The sequence below is a fragment of the Gekko japonicus genome, unplaced genomic scaffold (assembly GCF_001447785.1).
Source record: "Gekko japonicus isolate JY-2015 unplaced genomic scaffold, Gekko_japonicus_V1.1 scaffold385, whole genome shotgun sequence".
NCBI lineage: Eukaryota > Metazoa > Chordata > Lepidosauria > Squamata > Gekkonidae > Gekko > Gekko japonicus.
The window spans coordinates 801,006-822,458 of NW_015162489.1; the positions used below are offsets into that span (position 1 = coordinate 801,006).

A 21,453-nucleotide genomic window follows, 5' to 3' on the forward strand; every position below is an offset into this window, starting at 1 on the left:
GAAAATTCTGTTTTCTGGAATGCAAGCTTGCTCCAATGTCAGCAAAATATTTCTCTGCGTGACACTTCTCCCCAGAGGACCACTACAAAATGCATTAGGCATTTCTCAGACAAAGGGCTACCCCACATGCTACAAACCTTCAAAATGGAAAGCTCTTCTGTGTAGAAATTAACATGACTCCTACATGTATATAATCACGTCTGAGTCATCTTGCATTCAGATACTTATCCGTCGTTGAAAGCTATAGATGGCTGCAACAGTCCATGCATAGGTTTGACGTGGTAACGTCTATACAGAAGCGTGAAAAGAGTGGCTTGAAGTGTTTGTGGTTTCAGGTATGTAGGGGAAAAACAGACCTTTCTCAACATTTCCCTTGTGGTTGGAACCTTGGGTGATTCAGATGTGAGTTTGTGGCAGACTAGAATTTTATAATTGACTTTTCTGCCTAAAGCTCTTAATTATAACAGCAATGGATAGTTTGAGCATAGCTCATTCCTCTTGCAGGCTTGTCCGTTTCTGCTGGTTGGTTGAGCTTGGCTTCCTTAATACTTCTGATGATCTCATCCAATTAGACATCCCGTTTCCCAGAATTGTTTCCAAGGGAGGGAACTAGGATTTTCCAGAGTGCATGTTATTGTCTCACACCCTTTCTCCCACCCGATGCTGAGGCACCAGGCCTGACTCTGGGATTGGAGGAGGCTGGCAGTGCCCACAACGTGCTGCTTCTATTGCTCTTTTTGAACCAGTCTGCTTTTCTTCTGTAGTTTGGTTTTCCACTTGACAGTTTTGTCTGAAGTGGAATTGAGTGTGTGCTTCTTTTTCCATCGTTGTTATTGCCTCTGTATATCTGATTGTCAGTATTATGATGCCATCAAGGGAGACCAAGCCCGAGGCACCTGCAGGTGCTCAGCTCTTCCACACACTCATTATGATGAACACCTTAAATTCTTTGAGAGTTCACCTGGGTGTGAATTAAGATTAAGAATTTACTGGGCCAAAAAAACTAATTTAAATCTGTCATGTACAATTAACGTGGTAGTAAATAGCGTGCCAGTGGTGGTGGTTTGTAATGTAGATTTAGTAGATTTTACATTGCTGATGTTGAACTGGCTAAATGCTCCTTTGTATTCCCTGCTGAAACCTGAATCTCTTTGTCGGAGTTCCTGCAACTGATAAGATATTGAAATGGCAGAGTCACCCTGCCGCACGCCTCGTTGAGCACCACGCTGGCCACGTACAGTAGTCCACCAAGATTCAGATGTTCTCCTGCAAACACAGGATGGCCACTGGAACTCCTGGCAGACCACAGTTTGTGACTGATGGGCTGTGCCAAGTTTGTGGTGGGTTACGAGGTGTGCAGGACAGTGCTGCAGGTAGAACAGATGACATGAAATGTGTATCCCCATCCTATCTCCACTGACACCTCCCAGCTCGTGCTTTGATCTTTGTCAAGGCACCATTGAGGTTTGGATGTCTGAGGAGTGGTTAAAAAGAAACGTGCCATCGAGGGTTGGGCCTGTCCATTGTGCAGTTCTCAGACTTGTTCCATTCTAACAAGCTCTTCCGTTTCCCAGTAATCCCCCTAAATCAGTCCCGGCCATATCAGGCCTGTCTCCCTCTGACCTGCGTGTCTTTGCAGATGCTGGCTCGCCTGCTGAAAAGCTCCCACCCTGAGGACCTCCGAGCTGCCAACAAGTTAATCAAAGAGATGGTCCAAGAGGTAAGTGTGTTCACATGAGAAGTGTTTCCACCCCCATCTCTCAACTGGGATTGTTTCTTTTATATGCCAGTCTTCCTCCAAGGAGTTCAGATCAGAGTAATACCATCGCAACAACCCTGTGAAGTAGCTGAGGTTGAGCAAGAGTGAGTTGCATAGCTGAGCAGAGATTTGAACTTTGGTTTCCCCAGTGCAGCCCTAACTATCTGGCTACGGCACCTACACAAGCTTGTGCACTGTGAACAGCTAGAAGGAATGAAGTTAGAGACCCACGTGCTTGTATTTTTCACCCGTTACATTGAGCAGGGTATTTTTCTCATTGTGGGGGGGGGGGGGGGGGGGACTAGCTGTTCCTGAAATTCAGAAGTAGCCTGGTATTGTACTGAGGGTAAAGAGAGCTAATTGGATGGCCAAGAGTTCTCTAGGTGTACAGCCTAGCTAAATCCTAATGTTAAACTAAGATGGCAGCAGCATTCTCCCGCTGTGCAGTGGTCTTGATGATAGCTTAAGGTCTCCATCGAAACTGGAAATCCTTCCAAATGCCAGTCAAGAAAGCCAGGCCTTGCATTTGCTTATTCCAGCCATTCCAATCTTCAGAGGGTAAAGGCAGGGGGAAAGCCGCTCTCACCTTTATTCTCCTTCCAGGACCAAAAGAGAATGGAGAAGATCTCCAAGAGGGTGAATGCCATTGAGGAGGTGAACAACAACGTGAAGCTGTTGACCGAGATGGTGACAAACTATAGTAAGGGGGAGACCACAGAAACCAATGAGGACCTCATGAAGGTGAGAAGGCGGGTCTGGGTACAGACCTTGATTTGGTCATTCATGTAGCATTCTTGTTTACCATAAGCAGCAAATGTCATCTGCCTGTTTCCATGAAAAGGCTGAAATGGTCCACTTAATGTGCACTCAGAGGGGAATATTATTTGAAAGGTAGCATTTATGAACTTTAATTTAACAAAGCTGTTCACTGATTTTGGATCTGGAAAGTCTCTCCTCAGAATCCACCTAATGTTTAGTTGCCTAACTGAAGGCTCCCTTACCCCTTTGAGACTACAGAGCTGCTAAGCTGAAGGAGCCAGGAACATATCTGCCTGCTAAGCACTGTGATATGGAGAGATGTGTCACTTATTGCCAGATAACAGTCACACAGTGGTCTGTGACCATGATAACATGTTATCTCTTAGTGTCTTTACTCAGCAACTGTACCACTGTTTACGTGTGCAACTTGCACCGCAAATTGTCTCTGGAAGTACAGCTTCAGTTACTGCTTCCTTTGAGGTACTGATATTTGAAATCCCACTTCAGTTCAGCACAGATTTTGGAAGGGACTGTAATTCAGAGCTAAATTGCTTTGCGCACAGAAGGTCCCAGGTTCAGTCACTGACGTTTCTCGTCTAAAGGGCCCTGGGTAACAGGATATGCACCACAGACCTTGAGGAGGAGTTGCCAGTTGGAGTTAGATTGGCCATACTAAGTGAGATGGACCAGTGACCTGGCTCCGTATTGTTGGAAGTGAAGGACTTTGCACTCTCTCTTATTTTCAGACTTCAGAGGGGGTCTATGAGAGAGTCAGAGAGATAGATAGGCTAGGACACTGGTCATCCTTCCCTTCTGCTGCTCTGATGCTATCCCTTTGATGTGTAGATTGCTGCTCTCAGGAAATCTATCTTCCTTCCTTATAGCCTGACACCTTCATGCTGTGCCACTCTTCTCCATATTGGCACCATGAGGGACTATGAGGAGCATATAGCAAAACACATAAAAACCAACAATAAAAACTTTCCTCAATTACAGTGCATCCTCATTTGGAACACTGTGTACAGTTCTGGTCACCACACCTCAAAAAGGATATTATAGCATTGGGAAAAGTACAGAAAAGGGAAACTAGAATGATAAAAAGGTTGGAACACTTTCCCTATGAAGAAAGGTTAAAGCACTTGGGGCTCTTTAGCTTGGAGACACGATGGCTGAGGGGTGATATGATCAAGATTTATAAGATAATGCATGGGATAGAGCAAGTAGAGAAAGAAGTCCTTTTCTCCCTTTCTCACAATACAAGAACTCGTGGGCACTCAATGAAATTGCTGAGCGGTTGGGTTAGAACAGATAAAAGGAAGTATTTTGTCCTCAGGCCGCTGCAGTGGGACTGGCGCGCCCCGCGCCGGACCCTCGGCATACCCTGGAAGATGTAACTCCCTGGGGAGGGGGTTCAGGGAGCAACGAGGGTCGCAGCCACCGCCATCTGGGACAGGTCACAGGCGGACAACCAGGAGCCCTTAGAAGGCCCACCCCACTCCCTCCACAGAGAAAAACGGCGGAGAAAAGGGCGGAGACGACCTCCTCAGCCGCCGATGCACGGGGGACGCGCACGGTCCCAAGTGCGAGGCGACTGGAGAAGTCCAGTCTTACCTAAGGGAGAACGGTTGGAGACGCTGTGGCAGACAGCATCGGGCTCCTTCGGCTCACCGGAAGGGGCCACTCCCCTATACTCCCCGACTCAGGGCGAGATCCAGGGGCAATCACAAGAGGGCGGGACTAGGAGAGAAACACACCATAGGGGTGATAGATGAGGTGACGGGCAGGTGGAGGAAGCAGTAAGAGGACTGGGAAGGGGAAAGGGGGTGTTACCAAGGGACGCGAGGAGGATAAAAGGAGGGAAGCAAGGAGAGTCGAGGGGGAATATCGGAGGTGACTGGCTAGGCAAACTAGAGAGACGGAGACGCGGCTGTCGACCCTGAAGAAGGTGACTCGGGGAGTGATGAAACTCCCCGACCCTTCCATGTCTGAGGCACTGGTTTCCCTCCGAAGCCCGAAGCCAACACGGCGACTGTTCCTCCAAGGCCAGGGGACACCCCAGGGCACGACATATTTTTTTCACCCAAAGAATGATTAACACATGGAATTCATTGCCACAGGAGGTGGCGGCTACAAGCATGGACAGCTTCAAGAGGGAATTAGGTAAACATATGGAGCAGATGTCCATCAGTGGCTATTAGCCACAAGGTATAGACAGGAACTCTGGGGCAAGTGATGCTCTGTATTCTTGGTACTTGAAGTGGGGGGAGCTTCTAGTGTCCTGGCCCCACTGCTGGACCTCCTGATGGCACCTGGTATTTTTGGCCACTGTGTGACAGAGTGTTGGACTGGATGGGCCATTGGCCTGATCCAACATTTGGCTTTTCTTATGTTCTTATGAGGGCAGGACATGCTTCCTGCGTCTCTATCCATCCTAGCTACTTAGACTAGATTAGAATCCTATCTCTACTCTATCCTGTCTAGAATGGAGTCCCTTACAATAAAGGACTCATATTAGTTATGCAGAGATAAAGAGGCTGTGTGTAACTTTGTTTCTTGTCAGCACACACAAACAAGATAGACTCTGCTGCATTATGTGCCTTGAGCACTCTGCTAACCAAATAATCCTTCATGGATAAGGTGTTTATATGTTCTGTATGTTCTGTTTATACTTGCATTGAGTACCATTATTGTTCATCTTGTTTCCCCCCTTTTCTTTCTTTTTAATTATCACTTTCATTTGGTTTACATCATAAATTCCATTAGTATCAAATAGACACCCCGCAATACTGTATGCAGCTAATAGTTGACATTATATTTTTGTGACTTGCTGTAATGTCCAGGGTAAGCACTGTAATACTGAATCTCTCCAACAGGAGCTGTACCAGCGTTGTGAGCGCATGAGACCCATGCTTTTCCGGCTTGCCAGTGACACGGAGGACAATGATGAGGCTCTAGGTAAGTGGAACCAGACAGTTTAGTCTGTGGCTCTTCCCCAGTGTTGTGTGCATCCCCATGTTTTAGGATGCTTGTAGATACAACCTAGAGGAACTGCTGGCTCCTTCATGTTCCTTTACGGCACACTGTAACTGTGATTGTCGGGATTAAGGTAGGAATGGTCTTGCCTGAAGACATGGGATTTGATCTCACATGGCTATCAGTTTCCTCCCAGTTCTGACACACTTCCCTTTTCTCCCCAAATCCTATTTGCAGCATACTCACCTTGAACAGGTGACTCTCCTGGATAGAAGTGGAGGGAAGACTACCTCCAGGGGTTTCTGTGCAGCGCTTTCATGCCTATATCCCACATTGCCATGTAGTCTTTTTACCCACATTAGTAGTCCTTAAAAACCCTCACACACAACAACACCTCAAACTGAACAACAGAGTAGTGCAACAGTTTCGGCTAAGCAATTGTAAGCTGATCACACTTTCTCTTAATTCTTTAGCATGCACGATATGCTTTAGCGTAAATGGCTGAGGCTCAGAATTCACACATGTCTCTTATTGTGGGGACTTTGGGTGCCCCTGAACCCTCACTCTTGTAATGCTGTCGTCCTCTTGTTGCAGCGGAAATTTTGCAAGCCAACGACAACCTCACGCAGGTGATCAACCTATACAAGCAGGTTGTGAAAGGAGAGGAGATAAATGGCGAGGCTGCGGGCGGTTCCCTCCGAGGTGAGGCTGCCGGGGGACAGAGGCTGAGCATCACGCAGAAGATCAAGGGATTGATCAGTTAGAGCAGTAATGCAGGACTTTGGCACAAGCCACTGACGAGCATACTGGAATGATTGCTTGGTGGCTGGGTTTCCTTCCTTCTCTGTTCCTCTTGGCGACAGGCTGTGTTTCTTCTCACAGGCAGCACGTCAGCACTTCTGGACCTCTCAGGTTTGGAGATGCCCTCCTCTGCCCCCTCCTACCCAGCCGTACCAACTTTCTCAGGTGGCTCCATAGCTCCTGTGCCAGAGCAGTCCAGCTCTGCATCTTTGCTGGATGATGAACTCATGTCCTTAGGTGAGTCCAGGGAAATGTTCAGTCTTGTTTTGATGTTAGCACAGAATGGAAAGTGGTTGATGTGAAAGCGATGTGTGAAATGGGTGCAGGGTGAGTAGAAAGACCACCGTTGTCATGATTCTTGATGAGCATTTGGGGCAGCTTCTGGTATAATGCTTTGTGCAGAGTCCGGGAACGTGCAGTTTGTGACTTGCAGGGTAGACTTAGGCATAGCTGTACCCTTCTAAGCCCCCTGACTGTAGAAGGGAGCAACGCTGCTGAGGATTGTACTGTTGGTAAGAGCCGTACGAGTCCTGCACGGCTCTTAATCCTTGTGGGAATTCCAGATGCAGCAATCCTATTTGTGAGTCAGATTTGTATGTTACTAGGTTTTCTTTTGCTTGTGTGTGTGTGCAAAGAATTTGTATCTTAAATTTAATTAATATCAAAAGAAGGCATTACTGTAAAAAGTATATTTGCAGCCCCTACATCTGTCTGCTTACAAAAAAAGTAGCTGTTTGAAGGAAAAGTAGCTGTTTGCAAGCCTCTGTAGAGTCTGTTCCTCAGTGGCAGTACACCAGTGGATTTTAACTCTGTCTCGGTGCTTCTCAGCTCCAAGTCTGTGAACCACTGTTCCCTCTAAGCTGTGTGCGTGAGCAGCCCCTCATTAACCCAGGAAGCTCTGCTCTGCAGCAGTCTGGAGCCACACAGGGCCTTGCACTGCCCATTGCCTATTTTAAGATTACAAGCAGTTATATTCTGCTCAGGATGTGAACTGCTCCGCTCAGTAGGGGGGAACATTGTAAACTGTGTTCTAAGTGGGGGCTTGTTTCCCTCATGTGCTAAGATACTGAGTAGAAATCTATTTTAGCGAATGTTTCCTGTTAAAGAACTGAGACAGGTTGCGGGTGTGCACCGAGCAGAAAAGCTAAATTAGCTTTGGACTGGAGACCTAGATCACACACTGCAGATAAGCATGTGCTAGCCAGCCTTTTGGAATCTGTCAGAATGCTTAAAGGACGTCATTTTCCTCTGGGTATCTTGTGAATAAACGTACCAGAAGTATGCACCTGTCCAAGATGTAGGTTCTTTTGCCTACTGTCACTTAGCTCAAGAAGACCTCCGTTCAGGGTTTGTGTTAAGTCCTGAGACTCGCTGGGTGACCTTGGGCCAGTCGTTCTCTATCTCACAGGATTGTTGTGAAGATAAAGGGGCAAGGGTAGCCGTATGCTGTGCTCTTTAAACAACAAAATAAAAAAAATTCACACCCAAGGACCCATTGAACAAAGCCCAGGGATTTAACTTTGCCCAAACATCAACCAGATAGATCCCAAATGCCATTCTCATTAGAACTAGAACAAAGAGGAGGTTGGGGGGCTTCCACTCTTGCAGAATTGTGAGTGGCAGTTCACCATTTAGGGGCTGCCTTGGGCAGAGGATGTTCAGAGTCCTCATGCCTGGCATCGTGGGACTTCCATTCTCATGTCTGCTCTTTCCATTCCCCTCTCTAGGGCTTAACGACCCAGCACCACCCTCAGCCCAGGGTCCAGATAATGGTGGTTGGAACAGTTTCCAGGTAAGCAACCTGATTATGGGGAAACTGTGAGGATGCTCTTGGTTGAAAAAGACCAGACTAAAAGATTTGGGCCAAAGGGAAAGTGCTGAGGCTTTGCAACACTTGTGTTATACAAGGATGATGGTAAGAACTGAGACCTGAGCCCAGCTGGATTGATTTTCTGCTCTGATTAATTTGTTCTGCAAAACTCGCATCTGATGACCAATGCTCCCTCTAAGCTGTGGAGTCTTGTGAGCATAAATTCTACTTTGTGAGCTACTGGCATTAAAGTTGTGAGCAAGTGATTTGGCTACTGCATAAATTAGTTTGCTCTGGAGCCATCCTTCCTGAACGAAGACAAAAATGTGTGAGCCGGAGGCTAAAAAACTGTGAGCTAGCTCACACTAACTCAGCTTAGAGGTAACACTGCTGATGACTCTGTATGTGTATTGCTCTATGCATATGGTTTGGCTGGCTGCATTTCCCCATCACACATACCTGGAACAAACACACACACGTGCATATACATCTACGATCTTTTACTTTATTGGTCTTGCATCTTCGTTGCATGCCGTTTCCACATATACGTGACCTGTATGTCAGAAATCCCGAAAGTGTGAGGTTGTCCTCAACATCTTCTTAAACTCCAGGTTGGTGGATCTTCTCTTGGGGAAAAGGGGGAGGAGTGGAGCCTCAGTCAGACCAGAGCCAGAGAAGAAGCTTCGTTGCAGGTAAAACAAACCCTTTTTCCTCCATGATCTCTGTGAGAGGAGAGGGAACTCCTGCTTCCTTGGAGTACAAAACTGAAGGACCTGGGCAACTGGAGGCTCCCCTTTTCCCTAAAAGCATCATCCCAGACAAGCTGTGTCTTCACCAGATGTGAAACTAACCATCCAAAGCAGAGTTACCCCCTTCCGAGTCCATTTAAGTCAGTGGGCACAGAAGGGTGGAACTAGTTAGTACGGTACTGAAAGCCTTACAGGTCAGCGTGGATTTGCCACCTTGGAAAAGAGAGGGAAGCTAGAGATGTGGAAGCCCAAGAGGGAAGGAAACAAAAACAGAAAAATAGGAGGTGGGGAAAGAGACAGGGTTTTACTCCCTCACAATATGCAGCATAAACACTTTTATGTAAGACAGTCTACAGCGTTAGAAAGCAACTCCTGTGTATACTGACATACGCAACATACTCTCAAGCATATATTTATTGTTTAAATATGAATAATTTTGGCAACAATTCATATGCTATAATGTTTAGAGTCCAGGGGCACCTTTAAGACCAACAAAGGTTTATTCAAGGTAGGAGCTTTCATGTGCAAGCACACTTCCTCAGATACATGTGTCTGAAAAAGTGTGCCTTGCACACGAAAGCTCATACTTTGACTAAACCTTTGTTGGTCTTAAAGGTGCCACTGGACTCAAACTTTGTTCTGCTGCTTCAGACCAACACGGCTCCCCACCTGGATCTATGCTATAATGTTTGATAATAAATTATAAAAGAGTTCAGTGTGTCCAAGTGTTACAACATTTAACTTGGTAATCTAAATATGGTGGTAGTCCTGTTGTAAATATATAGAACTGTTTCTGCCCAAATAGTACTTTTTCATATTGATTTTATTTATTTCATTTATACCCCACTTTTCTCCCCGATGGGGAACAAAAACGGCCTACAACATTCTTCCCTTCGTCGTTTTTATCCTGACAGCAACCCTGCGAGGTCTGAGGCTGAGAGAAGAATAGCTAATAGCCAGTTGCAAACCACTGCTGGGTTGGTTGTCATTCGTTTGCTTTGCTTTGCTTCTGTTCTCACTGCAGTCATCTGACAGCCCTGACCTTGGCCCTCCCTCGCTCCCGGTGGGGAAAGCTGATGCTGGACCAACCGCCACAGCGCCTCCCACCACCACCACCACCAGTGGCCTGGATGACCTGGACTTGTTGGGCAAGACTCTGTTGCAACAGTCCCTTCCACCAGAGTCTCAGCAAGTCAGATGGTAGGAAGCAAGGTGGGGAAGGGCTGGGGAGTGACTTCAGGCGGGAGCTAGCTTCCAGGTGAAGCGCAGGTAAGTCGGCTGCCTCTTGCTGCAACAGCCTCTGTCTCTCGTCTGCCTTGCAGGGAGAAGCAGCCGCCACCTCGGTTAACGTTGCGTGACCTCCAAAACAAGAGTGGCTCCAACCCGTCTGTGACCACCAACAGCACCCCACCCCTGTTCCAGAGCCTCTCCGCAACCCTGCCCCTGCCTTCAGAGCAACCAGCACCCACTGTGGTCTCTCGAGCGCCTCCTGCACCTCCTGCAGCTGGACTTCCCACAGCAGGCCTTCCTGTGTCAAAAGTGCCCCCGGAAATCTCTCTGACAAATGTCACTGTGCCTCTGGAGTCCATCAAACCAAGTGAGTTGGAGGATAGCCCCGGTTTGCGCCACGTGGCTTGGCTCGGTTGCTTAAGACATGCAAAGAGGTTCGCGCTAAAAGGACCGTCCCTCTCTTTGTGGGGTGCGTGGGAATGGAGCAGCAGTGGTGGATTGATGGCCCTAGCTCACAGCAGTGTGCTGGGCTCAGTAGCCTGTTCAGCTCTGTAGGGGACCAGGGGGGAATAGCCCACCACATCCCATCAGGCAGGAATCTGCTGTGGACACATTCTCAATAGTATAAATCATGTTCACTAAGTATAGATACAAAGCCTATATAGAGAAGCTACCTTAGTGGCTGCTGTGACTGTCAGTCTCCCTGCCCTTGGAAACTGGCTTCTGCAATCTTAACGTCTTCTGCACTTGTTGCAAGACATTTTTATTGAGCCTGGTTTTTTGTGGGGAGGGGGTCAAGGTTAGACTACTAAAAGGGAAGGGCTTATTTGTGTGTTGCTATTTGAATTGTAATGGCTTATTTTTTGTTGCTTTGCTCCCTTTTAACCTGCCCTGAGCACTTGAGATAGAATGCCCAGCGTGTTGCTATTTAGCCAGTAAGTGATTTAATCCCTCTCTCTGTTCTGTGCTCATCCTGACATGGCTTCACTCCAGGCAATATCCTCCCGGTGACTGTATACGATCAACATGGTTTCCGTGTCCTGTTCCACTTCGCCAAGGACTCTCTGCCAGACCGGCCTGATGTGCTGGTGGTGGTCATCTCCATGCTCAGCACAGCCCCCTTGCCCATTAAGAACATCATCTTTCAGTCTGCTGTCCCAAAGGTGATGTCTTCATGGTGGGAAAATATCACAACCTTCTCTCGCCTGCTTTTCCCCTATACTGGCCCTCTGTATCTCAGGGAATTGGCTCCCATCAGCCTGGTAAGATCCTTTCTAGCAAACATCACTGGTCTGTTGCTAAAGCTGCTTTGAGGAGGAAGATGGCAGGTCAGCTTCCCTTGCTAGGGATGGACTGTCGGCATCCCCTTGAGCTGCCCACCAGCCCTACAGCTTCTACGCCTGCGTACTTCCTATGATGTCTGACGACTTGGGCCAGAGAGGGGTGACGTTTTAGGAGAGGCCCTTAGCTTGGCATTGAAGAATGTGATTTGCTTGCAGAAGGGCCCAGGTGCAATCCCCAGGATCTCCACTGGAAGGATATTCGAAAGAGGGCAAGGGAAATCCTCTCTGTGACCTTGGAGATCCACTGGAGTGGACAGTATTTGTTTGCTACATTTACAACATCCCACTTTTCTTCCATCAGGGAACCCAAGGCGGCATACATCAGGTTCTCAGGAGGCCTCCTGTCCAGACACAGATCAGGTCCAGACTAGCTTAGCTTCAACGAGGTTGCTGTTTTGGTACCGCGATTATAGTGTTGGACTAGGACTCAGAAGACATGGATTCAAATCCCCACTTAGTCATGAAATTGATTGGTTAACTTAGGCCAGTTACTCAGTCTGACCTACCTCACTAAGTTGTTTTGGGCAGAAATGTGACAGATAGAAGCTGTGTGCCTTCCTGCCATTCCCTGGAAATGACTGGTCTGACTCAAAATAAGTCAGTTTCATAAATGGACCCCTGAGTCAATGGCTATGGATCCTTAAGCAGATGCATTAATCAAGGGAAGCCATTGCATAATTTCACATTTCTTCTGATCTGTTCTTTGAAGGAGAGGAATGTCGCAGCTTGTAGAGGTTGTATGAGAGAGAGAGAGAATTGGGACAGTCATGAACCAAAATATCCCACAGACTGATTGACATGAAATCCAGGATGAACTGTTTCAGAGCAGTACTTAGGTAGTTGGAGTTGTTCCAGAAGCTGGTTTGATGTTGTCGGTTTATTTGTTTGTTTAAAACATTGATCTCGGGGATTTTCTCAGCTATTACTCTCAAGGGAGCTACCAATGATCAAATATACATATCAGAAAACTAACAATTAGAAGAAGAAGCAGAGATGAGATTGGATTTATACCCCCGCCCTTCACTACCCAAAGGTGTCTCAGAGCGGCTTACAAACTCCTTTCCCTTCCCCTCCCCACAACAGACACCCTGAGAGGTAGGTGGGGCTGAGAGAGCTCTGACAGAAACTGCTCTTTTTCAAGAACAGCTGTGCCAGAACTACGGCTTGCCCAAGGTCATACAGCCAGGTGCAAGTGGAGGAGTGGGGAATCAAACCCAGTACTCCCAGATTAGAGTCCACGCACTTAACCACTACACCAAAAAATTAGACCAATTCTTAAACCAGCGACCAACATATGTAAAACCAAAAAAGCTTTTAAGGTTTTTGAGCAGCAGTGGCAGGTGAAAGGAAAGGGGGGGGGGGAGTGTATGTGTGGGAAAGGCACCTAGAAGGCTCTTCAGCCGAATGGTCTCGCTGGCCTGATGGCCCACTGGGTGGGTACATAAGAGTTTCTCATCTGTGCTGTTAACTGATACAGTCACCCCTCGTTTTTGCAGGTGATGAAGGTGAAACTGCAGCCTCCCTCTGGAACGGAGCTCCCAGCTTTCAACCCCATTGTGCCCCCCACGGCCATCACCCAAGTCCTCCTGCTTGCAAACCCACAGAAGGTAACAGCGCATTCGAAAGAGCCGGGTGGCAGCCCCTCCCCGGCCACTGCCTTTTTGCCAGAGCCCCCCAAAGCCCTCTTTCACCCTCCCCCCTCTGTCTGCAGCCTTCTTTCCAATGGGTGGTGGTCACGGCCCTACACTCCTCCCTGCCCTCCTAACTGTTGTCCATCTTTCCTCCTGTCCAGGAGAAAGTGAGGCTACGATACAAGCTGACCTTCACCATGGCAGATCAGACCTACAACGAAATGGGAGATGTGGACCAGTTCCCCCCTCCAGAGTCATGGGGAAATCTCTAAGGCTGCGGCTGGGGTGCTGCGTCTGACTTCTAAGGATTCTGCCCCCCGAGGACAAGGGCCTTCCCAGGGCTGGCTGGCTGGCGCTCAGACGCTGCTCTCAGACTAGAATGCTGGCCATCAGCCGTCTGCTGTGTGTGGAGGACGGCAGGTGGATGAGAAGGGAGGAGGCGCCTGTTTGGGGGGGGGGGTTGATGAAGCTGCTGGGATGACTTGAGTGAGTTGCTCTCTGTTCTTCTACCTTGGTTTCTGAGTCTTCCCTCCCCCCTCATCTTGCTTTCCCAGGTGTGCTTTTCCTTTCATGGAAAGGTGCTGATGATTACCTGAGGCTGACTCTGAGGAACCTGGCCCCAGGGATAGACTCTTTGGACCTCTTTCCTTTCTTGCTGAGGTTATGTCGGACCTTTACTCTTCAGTTCTTTAACACTCCACGAGCAGCGCTGGTCTCTCTGGGTTGGTGCAGGGAGTGATGCCTCTTGTGGTGTGTCTCTGCCCCCAGGACACCAAGTTGGATTGGTGGGCTTGGGTGGGGCAAAAGGTCTTGCTGTTTTATTGCAGGGGCTCCCACTGGTTCAGGGCAACAGGGCCTTGGGGCAGGTGGGTCTTTCTCGCTCACAAGGCACTTATTCCTCCAACAAAATGGGCATGGGCCGATTTCCCCCAGTGTGCATGTTAAGCCACTAGTGAGCGGAATCTGAGTAAGGTGGCAGGGAGGAAGAAAGCCTCGTGTGTCTAGTCTAACATGCCTTATACCAGAAGGACTAGTGTTATGGCCTTACAGTGCAGTTATAAGGCAGAGATTGTACTTTTGTGGCTGTTGCAGCCTGCTGGGGTGACAGAGTGTGGTTGTTGCACTCCTTGATAGCTTCCTTGACCAGGGTAGGGAATGGACATCCCAGGTAACTGTCGGGAAAGAAATCGGGGGGGGGGGGGGGGGTTGATGCTGGCTGTGGCATGTTGCAGACCTGCACCTCTCCATATTACGAATCCCAGCAGTTAAGATTTGTGTGGCACAGAAGCAGGACCTGCCTAGAGGGGTGTGTGGAAGAGGAAAGGTTGGCACAACAAGCTTTGTTTCCCCATGCATCCATGCCAGCTGTAGCCACCCCTCTTCTCCCTCTCACAAGCTGGCGTGCTCAAAGGCTGCAAGCAAAGAAGGATGCAGCCTACATGACTAACTTTATCCTTGTGTCATGAGCAAGCTGCTGATGGAAATGCCTGGGAGTGAAGGCTCGGTTGGCTGAGTTGCTCCGCCAAGGGGAGGAGGGGAGTTGGGGTTCGTGGACAGGAGCGGCACGCAGGTCTCGAGGGCTGGGCTGGCATTTTTACCCACGTGGGGCTGTGCACCCGTCTTTGAACAGTGACTGGCTGCTTTTGGTGGGAAGGCCTTTCTGAAGTGGGGTTTCTGCTGTGACTGGATGCTTTTTCTTTCTGGTCCCTCTTTCAGGGCTATTCCCTCCCCCCCGTTTCTCTCTCTAGATTCAGTTCGGTTCTTGAACAGACATCTGCATATTTTTGGTGCAAATTCTGCACATGGAAAAGGACTTTAAAATAGACTGTGTGTGAAATCTGCTGTACTGATGGGAAATAAAGAGATTTCTTCCCGAAAGTGTGTCTTACGATCAAGAACCGGTTTACAAGGGCATGAGAGTCCTGGGTCGAATCTTAACCTAGCACATCAAATAAGCCTTACTTTTTCCTCTGCTGGGAACCTGAAGATGTATCATCTGGTTTTCAGCGTAAAGGAGCTGTGTTCAGATGAGGACCAGCTCAGCAACCTCCATCTCATATGAAGTTAGGGCTGCGTATTCTTCATGCACCGAAAAGAACAAAACAAACATGAGAATTCTGACTTGGCAGGAGCTGAGTTGTGTGATCCACAGCAGTGACACGTTCCAGTCATCCCGGCTTCTGTTCCTCTATCTCAATTCCTGTTTCAGTGCCAGGAACTTTCAGGGTGATTTTAAGATGTGACTTTGCCCACCCACACTGGGCCCTCTCCCTCTGCTTGTTGTGGGGTAGTGATGGGTGGGGACTGATCTCTGCAAGGGCTCGAGGAAAGTACTCATAGGGCGATGGGAGGGCATGGAGTTGTTGCAGACGCTAACCGACCCCGGGAACTGTCACCTCTCCCTGCTGCTTTCCTGCAGCGCTGGTGTGAGCTCAAACCGTGAACTTTCAGTTTGTGGCCAGGTCTGCTGTTCGTCGTCCCCACTTCCTCTTCTTCCCCAGACCCGCTCCTTTTTTTGCAGGAGCCTCTGCAGCAGTCCTGGCAGTCATGTGATCACAGAGCTGGATTCAGCCAGGGCCAAGGGGGGGAGAGAAACGGAGTAGCTTGGCATGCAGCAGAGCAGCAGCTGCAGGGCAGGTGGCTGCCCAGTCTGAGGACCGGGTCATGCTCCCCTCAGGAACTCCGGATCTGTCTTGGGTAAGGAGGAGGCGCCCCCCCCCCCTTCTCCTAACAGTCCAGAGTTTGCTGTAATTGTGATAAACCTCCTACATGGGATCGGGTTACTCATTCCATTCCTTGCGACTTCTCTTGTGATCATACGGTAGAACTATAGTCCGAACTGGAATCCACTGCAATACAGTAGCCTTCCCCGTATCTTGATAGACAAGGTTTGGCTCACAAAAAAGGAACTGGATATTGCCTCCCATGGTGTGGCTTCTTCGTACCATAATGTGCAACTATTTGCATGATGGGAAATAGCGTGATTGGCCACCTTGTGAAAATGACACTCCTACGGCACAACTTAGAAGTTCTTTCCAGCCTTCCTAGGTGGTAGGAGGAGGAGCTGTATGATTTGTCGATTACTATTGCAGGTTCTAAAATGGCAGGCACTGTCACCCAGGGTAGTGCAGGCTCCATGAACATGTGTGAAAGATGTGCGGGAGGACAAACAATTGAATAAATCTGTTCGTTTCAGTGAGGCTTGTGGGTAAATAAAATTTGTTCGTCTCCAGACAGTGCAAAAGATCCTTGCAAACACCCACATCCCACCAAGCCTTTGAGGTCCTGTACGAGGAACATGCTGGGAATGAGGGACGGCTCCATAATCAGGCCAGGCAGTGGCCTCAGGTTGTGGATTCCCCCCCCCCCCAAGTCATCCACCACATCTGCCCCCAAATCAGATAATTGTCCTTTCCTCCTTGCTGTTCCAGGGATCTAAACACAGTATGGCTTGCATTGCACATGCATACTTTGACATGCCGCAATGGGAATCAGGAAGGAATCAGTGGAAATGGCGGGGGGGGGGGGGGGGGGGGGGTTGGTAGCTACTTCAATCAGGAGCCAAAGTCGGTCTAAACAACAGTCCTTTCCCCTTAGAGTCGACATCATATAGTCTCTGTAATGTACAAATCAAAGCTGAGGCTTTATGTTATGTGTTTGTAACCAGTCTTTAAAACCTGAAGTCCCAGCTGCTGTGTAGGTGTTTCAGCAGCCCTCTGAGTATTGTGCAAGATTTTTTAAAACAACGATTACGATTAAAAAAAAATACTGAAGAAGGGTTCCAGAAGGTATCTTCTTAATTGCACATTCCAAAGAAATACATGGGTTAGTCTCCTGGAGCCAAAATAACAAAGAAGCACTTTAAAGAATTTATTGTGGCATGAGCTTTCTGGCCACAATAAATGTGTTAGACTTTGGTACAACAAGACTTTGCTCTTTTTCCCTTTGTAAAAATAGAGCACTAGGACTCAGAAGCAGCTTTTGCTCAGCCTGTCAGTGGCTGAGAGGAGCCCTTGCCTGCTACTCCTTCCTTAGTTTCCCACAAAGCCCCCCCTCCATTGCTCCCACCAACTTATGTCCTCACTGTGCCAAAACTAGTAAAGGTAAAGGTTTTCCTTGCTCAAAAGCCAGTCAAGTACGACTCTAGGGATGCGGTGCTCAACTCTGTTTCCAAGCCGAAGAGCCAGCGCTGTCCAAAGACATTTCCATGGTCATGTGGTTGGCATGACTAGACGTCAAGGCACACGGAACACCGTCAAATATTTAAAATTGGCTCAGAAGGTAAACACAATACCTGCAGTTAGAATTAACACACATTAAGAAGCTTGGATAAAGTCTTGTTCCCTGGCTGTATGATCTGGTTTTCGGAATCTGGGATACAAAATTCCCTTAACCAACCTCACATAGGAGTTAGTGAGACTCCCGAGTAAACATGGATCAGATTGAGTTCCACACTGATAAATGAGCTGACAGGCAAGTGGCTGAGAAGGTCTAAGATTTCTGGGCAGTGCTGGCCAACAAAGATCACTACTGAAGGCAGAATTTGGACAAGACAGGAAGCTGGACTGGAAATAGGAGGAGCCCGGGTTCTATTCCCCATCTTCTCGCAGTCTGAGGACTGAAATAGATCTAAACTACCCTTTCTATCAAATGAAGGTTAGAGTGTCTTTGTGACTCATGCACACTCTGAGCATTGCATCTGATGAATGCCCAATGCCAGATAAGGTGGGATTTTTTTTTAATTACATGGACCTCTTTAGCAGGCTTATTAGAAAACTGAACTCTTCTCTGCCGGGGCAGCTGTTTAGTCACAGTTTTTGAATAAAACCTTGACAACTGCAATCAGCCATGCTGTCTTTCTGATTAGCCTCATTCTGCATATTGAGTGGTGCTGTCGATCAAAGGATCTTCCCATATGGCTTGAATCCACTCCTGCTTCAGTTTGTAATGCAAATGTAAATCTTGCGTTGACCAATATGCAGATTTGCATGACAAATGCATGCCCTGTGCTTTCTATGAGTCTTATCTGAGGTAAATAGTCCAGAGGTCACTCATGATTAGTTAGTGCTTTCTATTTTGTAAAGGTACCAGGAATATCCTGAACGCTTATAAAGCATTGCTAAAACTGCCATTTAAAAAACTTTTCTTCTTTGACATCAATACCCTAGTATGTTAGACCAGTTATCAGCTGAAATCTTTGGCAGTATTATGAGGTATGGGAATGCAAGATCTCACTTCTCTCCATTTAGCTAGGCAGAGGCAGGTCGTTCCTTGTGATTTAGCTCATATACCCTACTCTGACTGCTTCCTTACCAGGTTTTGCATTCGTTTGATCCTTCATGGCCTCTTAATCCCTGTGGTTTTGCTGCACTGTGTGAGTAGCAAATGGCTGCAAACTGGAGGATGGCTTTACAGTAGATGGGGGGGGGGGGGCTGGAAGTGGGGCAGCCCAGCAGAGGTTGTTCCCCAGGGATGCACTTCTGACATCTTAGAAAAGCCACTGCATATTCTGGAAGAATAATGCTCTGGAAGAATAATGCTGAGTGTTGATTCCTGCCTTGTATGTACTTCACTCCATACTCTTCATTCGGTGGATTACGCAGAGACTCACTGCTGAGCAAGTGAACGGCCTCTGCAGAAAAAGCACTCTTTGGGCTTGGTGCAGAATACAGGACATGAGCCAGATTGAGCTTTCCTATAATTATTATTCAAAAAAACACTTTTATATCCCACCTTTCCTTGTAGTTCAAGGAAGTTTACAATAATTTTTTTTAAATCAGTTAAAACCAAAAATAAAATAGCAACCCCCAAGTCCCTCTGCAATGTCTGTTGCACTCATGCACATGGTCCTTGGTCAGCAGTGGTCAGCCGCGCCTGCTACTATCATTCAGTCACAAGAATGTAAGAATTGCCTTGCTGGATCAGACAAAGGTCTGTTTTCAGCAGCACTGAGCCAGGTGTCCCGGCCAGATTTCTTCCCCACACCGACCTGCCCACATGCGGCCTCCTTGCCTGGGGATTCCATTTAGTTATCTAACAAATGGGGGAGGGGCTGAGAGGAAGGAATCACAAGATGAAGAAATAGATCATGATGGGTAGCCATGTTAGCCTGTCTGTAGCAGGAGCAAAGAGCAAGAGACCAGTAGCAACTTAAAACTAGCAAAATTAGTGCCCTTTTGCCAGTCACTGTTCACTTCTTCAGGGACTCACAAAAGCTCATAGGTTTTCCTTGCTTGAAAGCCAGTCGAATCTGACTCTAGAGTTGTGGTGCTCATCTCCGTTTCCAAGCCGAACAGCCAGCGCTGTCTGAAGACATTTCTCTGGTCATGTGGCCGGCATGACTAGACGCAGAGGTGCACGGAACGCTGTTACCTTCCCATTGAAGTGGTACCTATTTATCTACTTGCAGTTTCTTGCTTTCGAACTGCTAGGTTGGCAGGAGACAAACGCTCATACCCTGCCGCAAAAGATGAAGATATGACAGGGTGGTGAGCAGGCCAGTCCCCCTCCCTGCTTCGTTTTGCTTTTTGTCTGTCTTTTACTGGTGGTCAACGTTCTGTGACTTTGTAAATTAAAAAATTAAGAAACTCCAGTGTTACAAGGGCCCGATGAGGACTAAACATCACTGTCCTCTTGATTTGCAAAGTAATTTTTTTCCTGCATAGCTGCGAAGAGCCCCAAGTATGCACAAATTCCATCTTGTTTGTGGGCAGTCCCATTTCTCTACCTTCTTCATAAGCACCTAGCCATGTACTTTTGCCACTAGAGGGAGTAAGCTGGAGATATTGGAAGGGAGTAGGACAAACGTTTTGGAAATTGCTCCCCACACACACACACAAGTACCACATTGCTTTGTTCGGTAGCTCATCTGTGCCTTAACTTTATTAGTATAGCCCTATAGCTCAACTACTCTGATAACTGAGGCATTGGGGGGGGGGAGTTAACCAAACTCTGAACTTGAACCATACCAACCAGAACAGGAGATTTGTTTCTAACTTCCCTCTGTGCTGTACAGGAGGGTTGAGGAATAGGACTCAACACACATATCCCCCAGTCCCAGCTTTACTTCTCCCACATTCTAGGGCATTATGGGTTGAATCCAATCAGCTTTCTGATGATGGGGGGAAAGGAGGGGTCCCTCGAACCACCAAAAAGGCTGTGCTGAGGATCATAGGACTAGCATGTATAAAATCCATAAGGGAAAAGGAGCTGTAGTGAGGAGGAGAACTGGATGAGACTGAAGGGGGGGGGGGGGGGGAAACCTGGCTGAATCCAACCCTGTACATTGGTAGGGGGTCTTGTGCTTTCTTAAAAAGTTCTTTGTTAGTTAATTACTCCTGGCTGGCTCTGGTTTCCAACAGGAGGTGTGGCTTCAAATCCCACTTATACCAGCCATCTCTGCCTGTTGGAGATGCGGGTGCAGAGTCTGGGACCTCCATGGTAAACACATTCACTACTGTCATTGAGCTATGGCTTTTCCTCTAGTCCTTGCTAGGTCTAATGATGACCCCTCATCCTGCCTAAGGGTCCCTAGTGACTTCGTGGCTGAGGGAAAATTCAGTCTGGGTATTTCCTTTTGTTGTAACTGTTGCTCTTTTTTGTAGAAGAAATTTTGCAAAGGTGGTAAGTACATTTGTGTTTGCTCAACTGAGGTAACAGTGGTCAGCCTTTTCTGGGTTCTGAGTCAGCATTTCCTTGGGGCAGGATTTTTAACAGAAAATACTCAGCCCTGGAAGCAGGCATTGTGGAGGCAGGGCAGAATGGGGAGCGTGAGGGAAGGCAGGCAATTAGTGCCTTTTATGATTGTGCATTGCGCTCTGTGGGGACAGTAACTGACTTTTAGTAAGAGTTGGCACAAACCACAACTTACTTTCTTTTCTTTTTTGCTGTCTGGGAAACAGATCGAGGGACTCGAAAAACCTGCAGATCTTCCCCAACCAATACAACTGGTTGGTCCAATAAATGAGAAATCCATTCGACTGCTGCTGCAGGAAAAAAACAAAACAAAAAAAACAAACCACACTAGTTCTCTGCTGCTTATCAGTCAACCGTCTTCCTCCTCGCCTAAACCTCAAGCTCCGCTGAAGTGTCAACCCCACACTGTCAAATGTAGCTGAGAGAGAGAGAAAAGTAGGAAGTGCTACAGCCTGAGCCGTTGCAGCAAGAGCTTGTTCTGCCTTGTTGCATGTTTGCTGTAATAATATTTCCCCTTTAAGGCTTGGCTGAAGTTATTTATACTTTTTTGGGGTGGTGACAGGAACCGAGAGAAGCGGCGGCAGCAGATCTTACCTGAACAGCAACCGAGAGAGGTTCTGAAGGAGGCAAGAAAGAGGGAGCAGGAGGAGGCTGGAAATTTGGCAAGAAAGGTGAGGTGGGGGGAGAAGCAGTGAAAAGAGAG

The 21,453-nt window shown here is 47.8% G+C and overlaps 1 protein-coding gene across 2 annotated transcripts in view; it reads left to right on the top strand.

Annotated features, from left to right (window-relative positions):
* GGA1 (golgi-associated, gamma adaptin ear containing, ARF binding protein 1) overlaps positions 1–14,255 on the top strand; it is a 28,782-nt gene extending 14,527 nt beyond the window's left edge. The window contains exons 7-18 of one of the 2 annotated variants that reach the window (XM_015405992.1): positions 1,640–1,720; positions 2,363–2,500; positions 5,392–5,473; positions 6,086–6,193; positions 6,374–6,529; positions 8,020–8,084; positions 8,714–8,794; positions 9,876–10,051; positions 10,174–10,448; positions 11,075–11,244; positions 12,921–13,031; positions 13,217–14,255. In XM_015405992.1, the coding sequence (XP_015261478.1) occupies positions 1,640–1,720; positions 2,363–2,500; positions 5,392–5,473; positions 6,086–6,193; positions 6,374–6,529; positions 8,020–8,084; positions 8,714–8,794; positions 9,876–10,051; positions 10,174–10,448; positions 11,075–11,244; positions 12,921–13,031; positions 13,217–13,327 (1,554 nt within the window). In that variant the 3' untranslated portion in view covers positions 13,328–14,255. The remainder of the gene's footprint in view (positions 1–1,639; positions 1,721–2,362; positions 2,501–5,391; positions 5,474–6,085; positions 6,194–6,373; positions 6,530–8,019; positions 8,085–8,713; positions 8,795–9,875; positions 10,052–10,173; positions 10,449–11,074; positions 11,245–12,920; positions 13,032–13,216) is intronic. The other variant, XM_015405993.1, reaches the window with a different exon arrangement.
* The last annotated feature ends 7,198 nt before the right edge of the window (positions 14,256–21,453 follow it).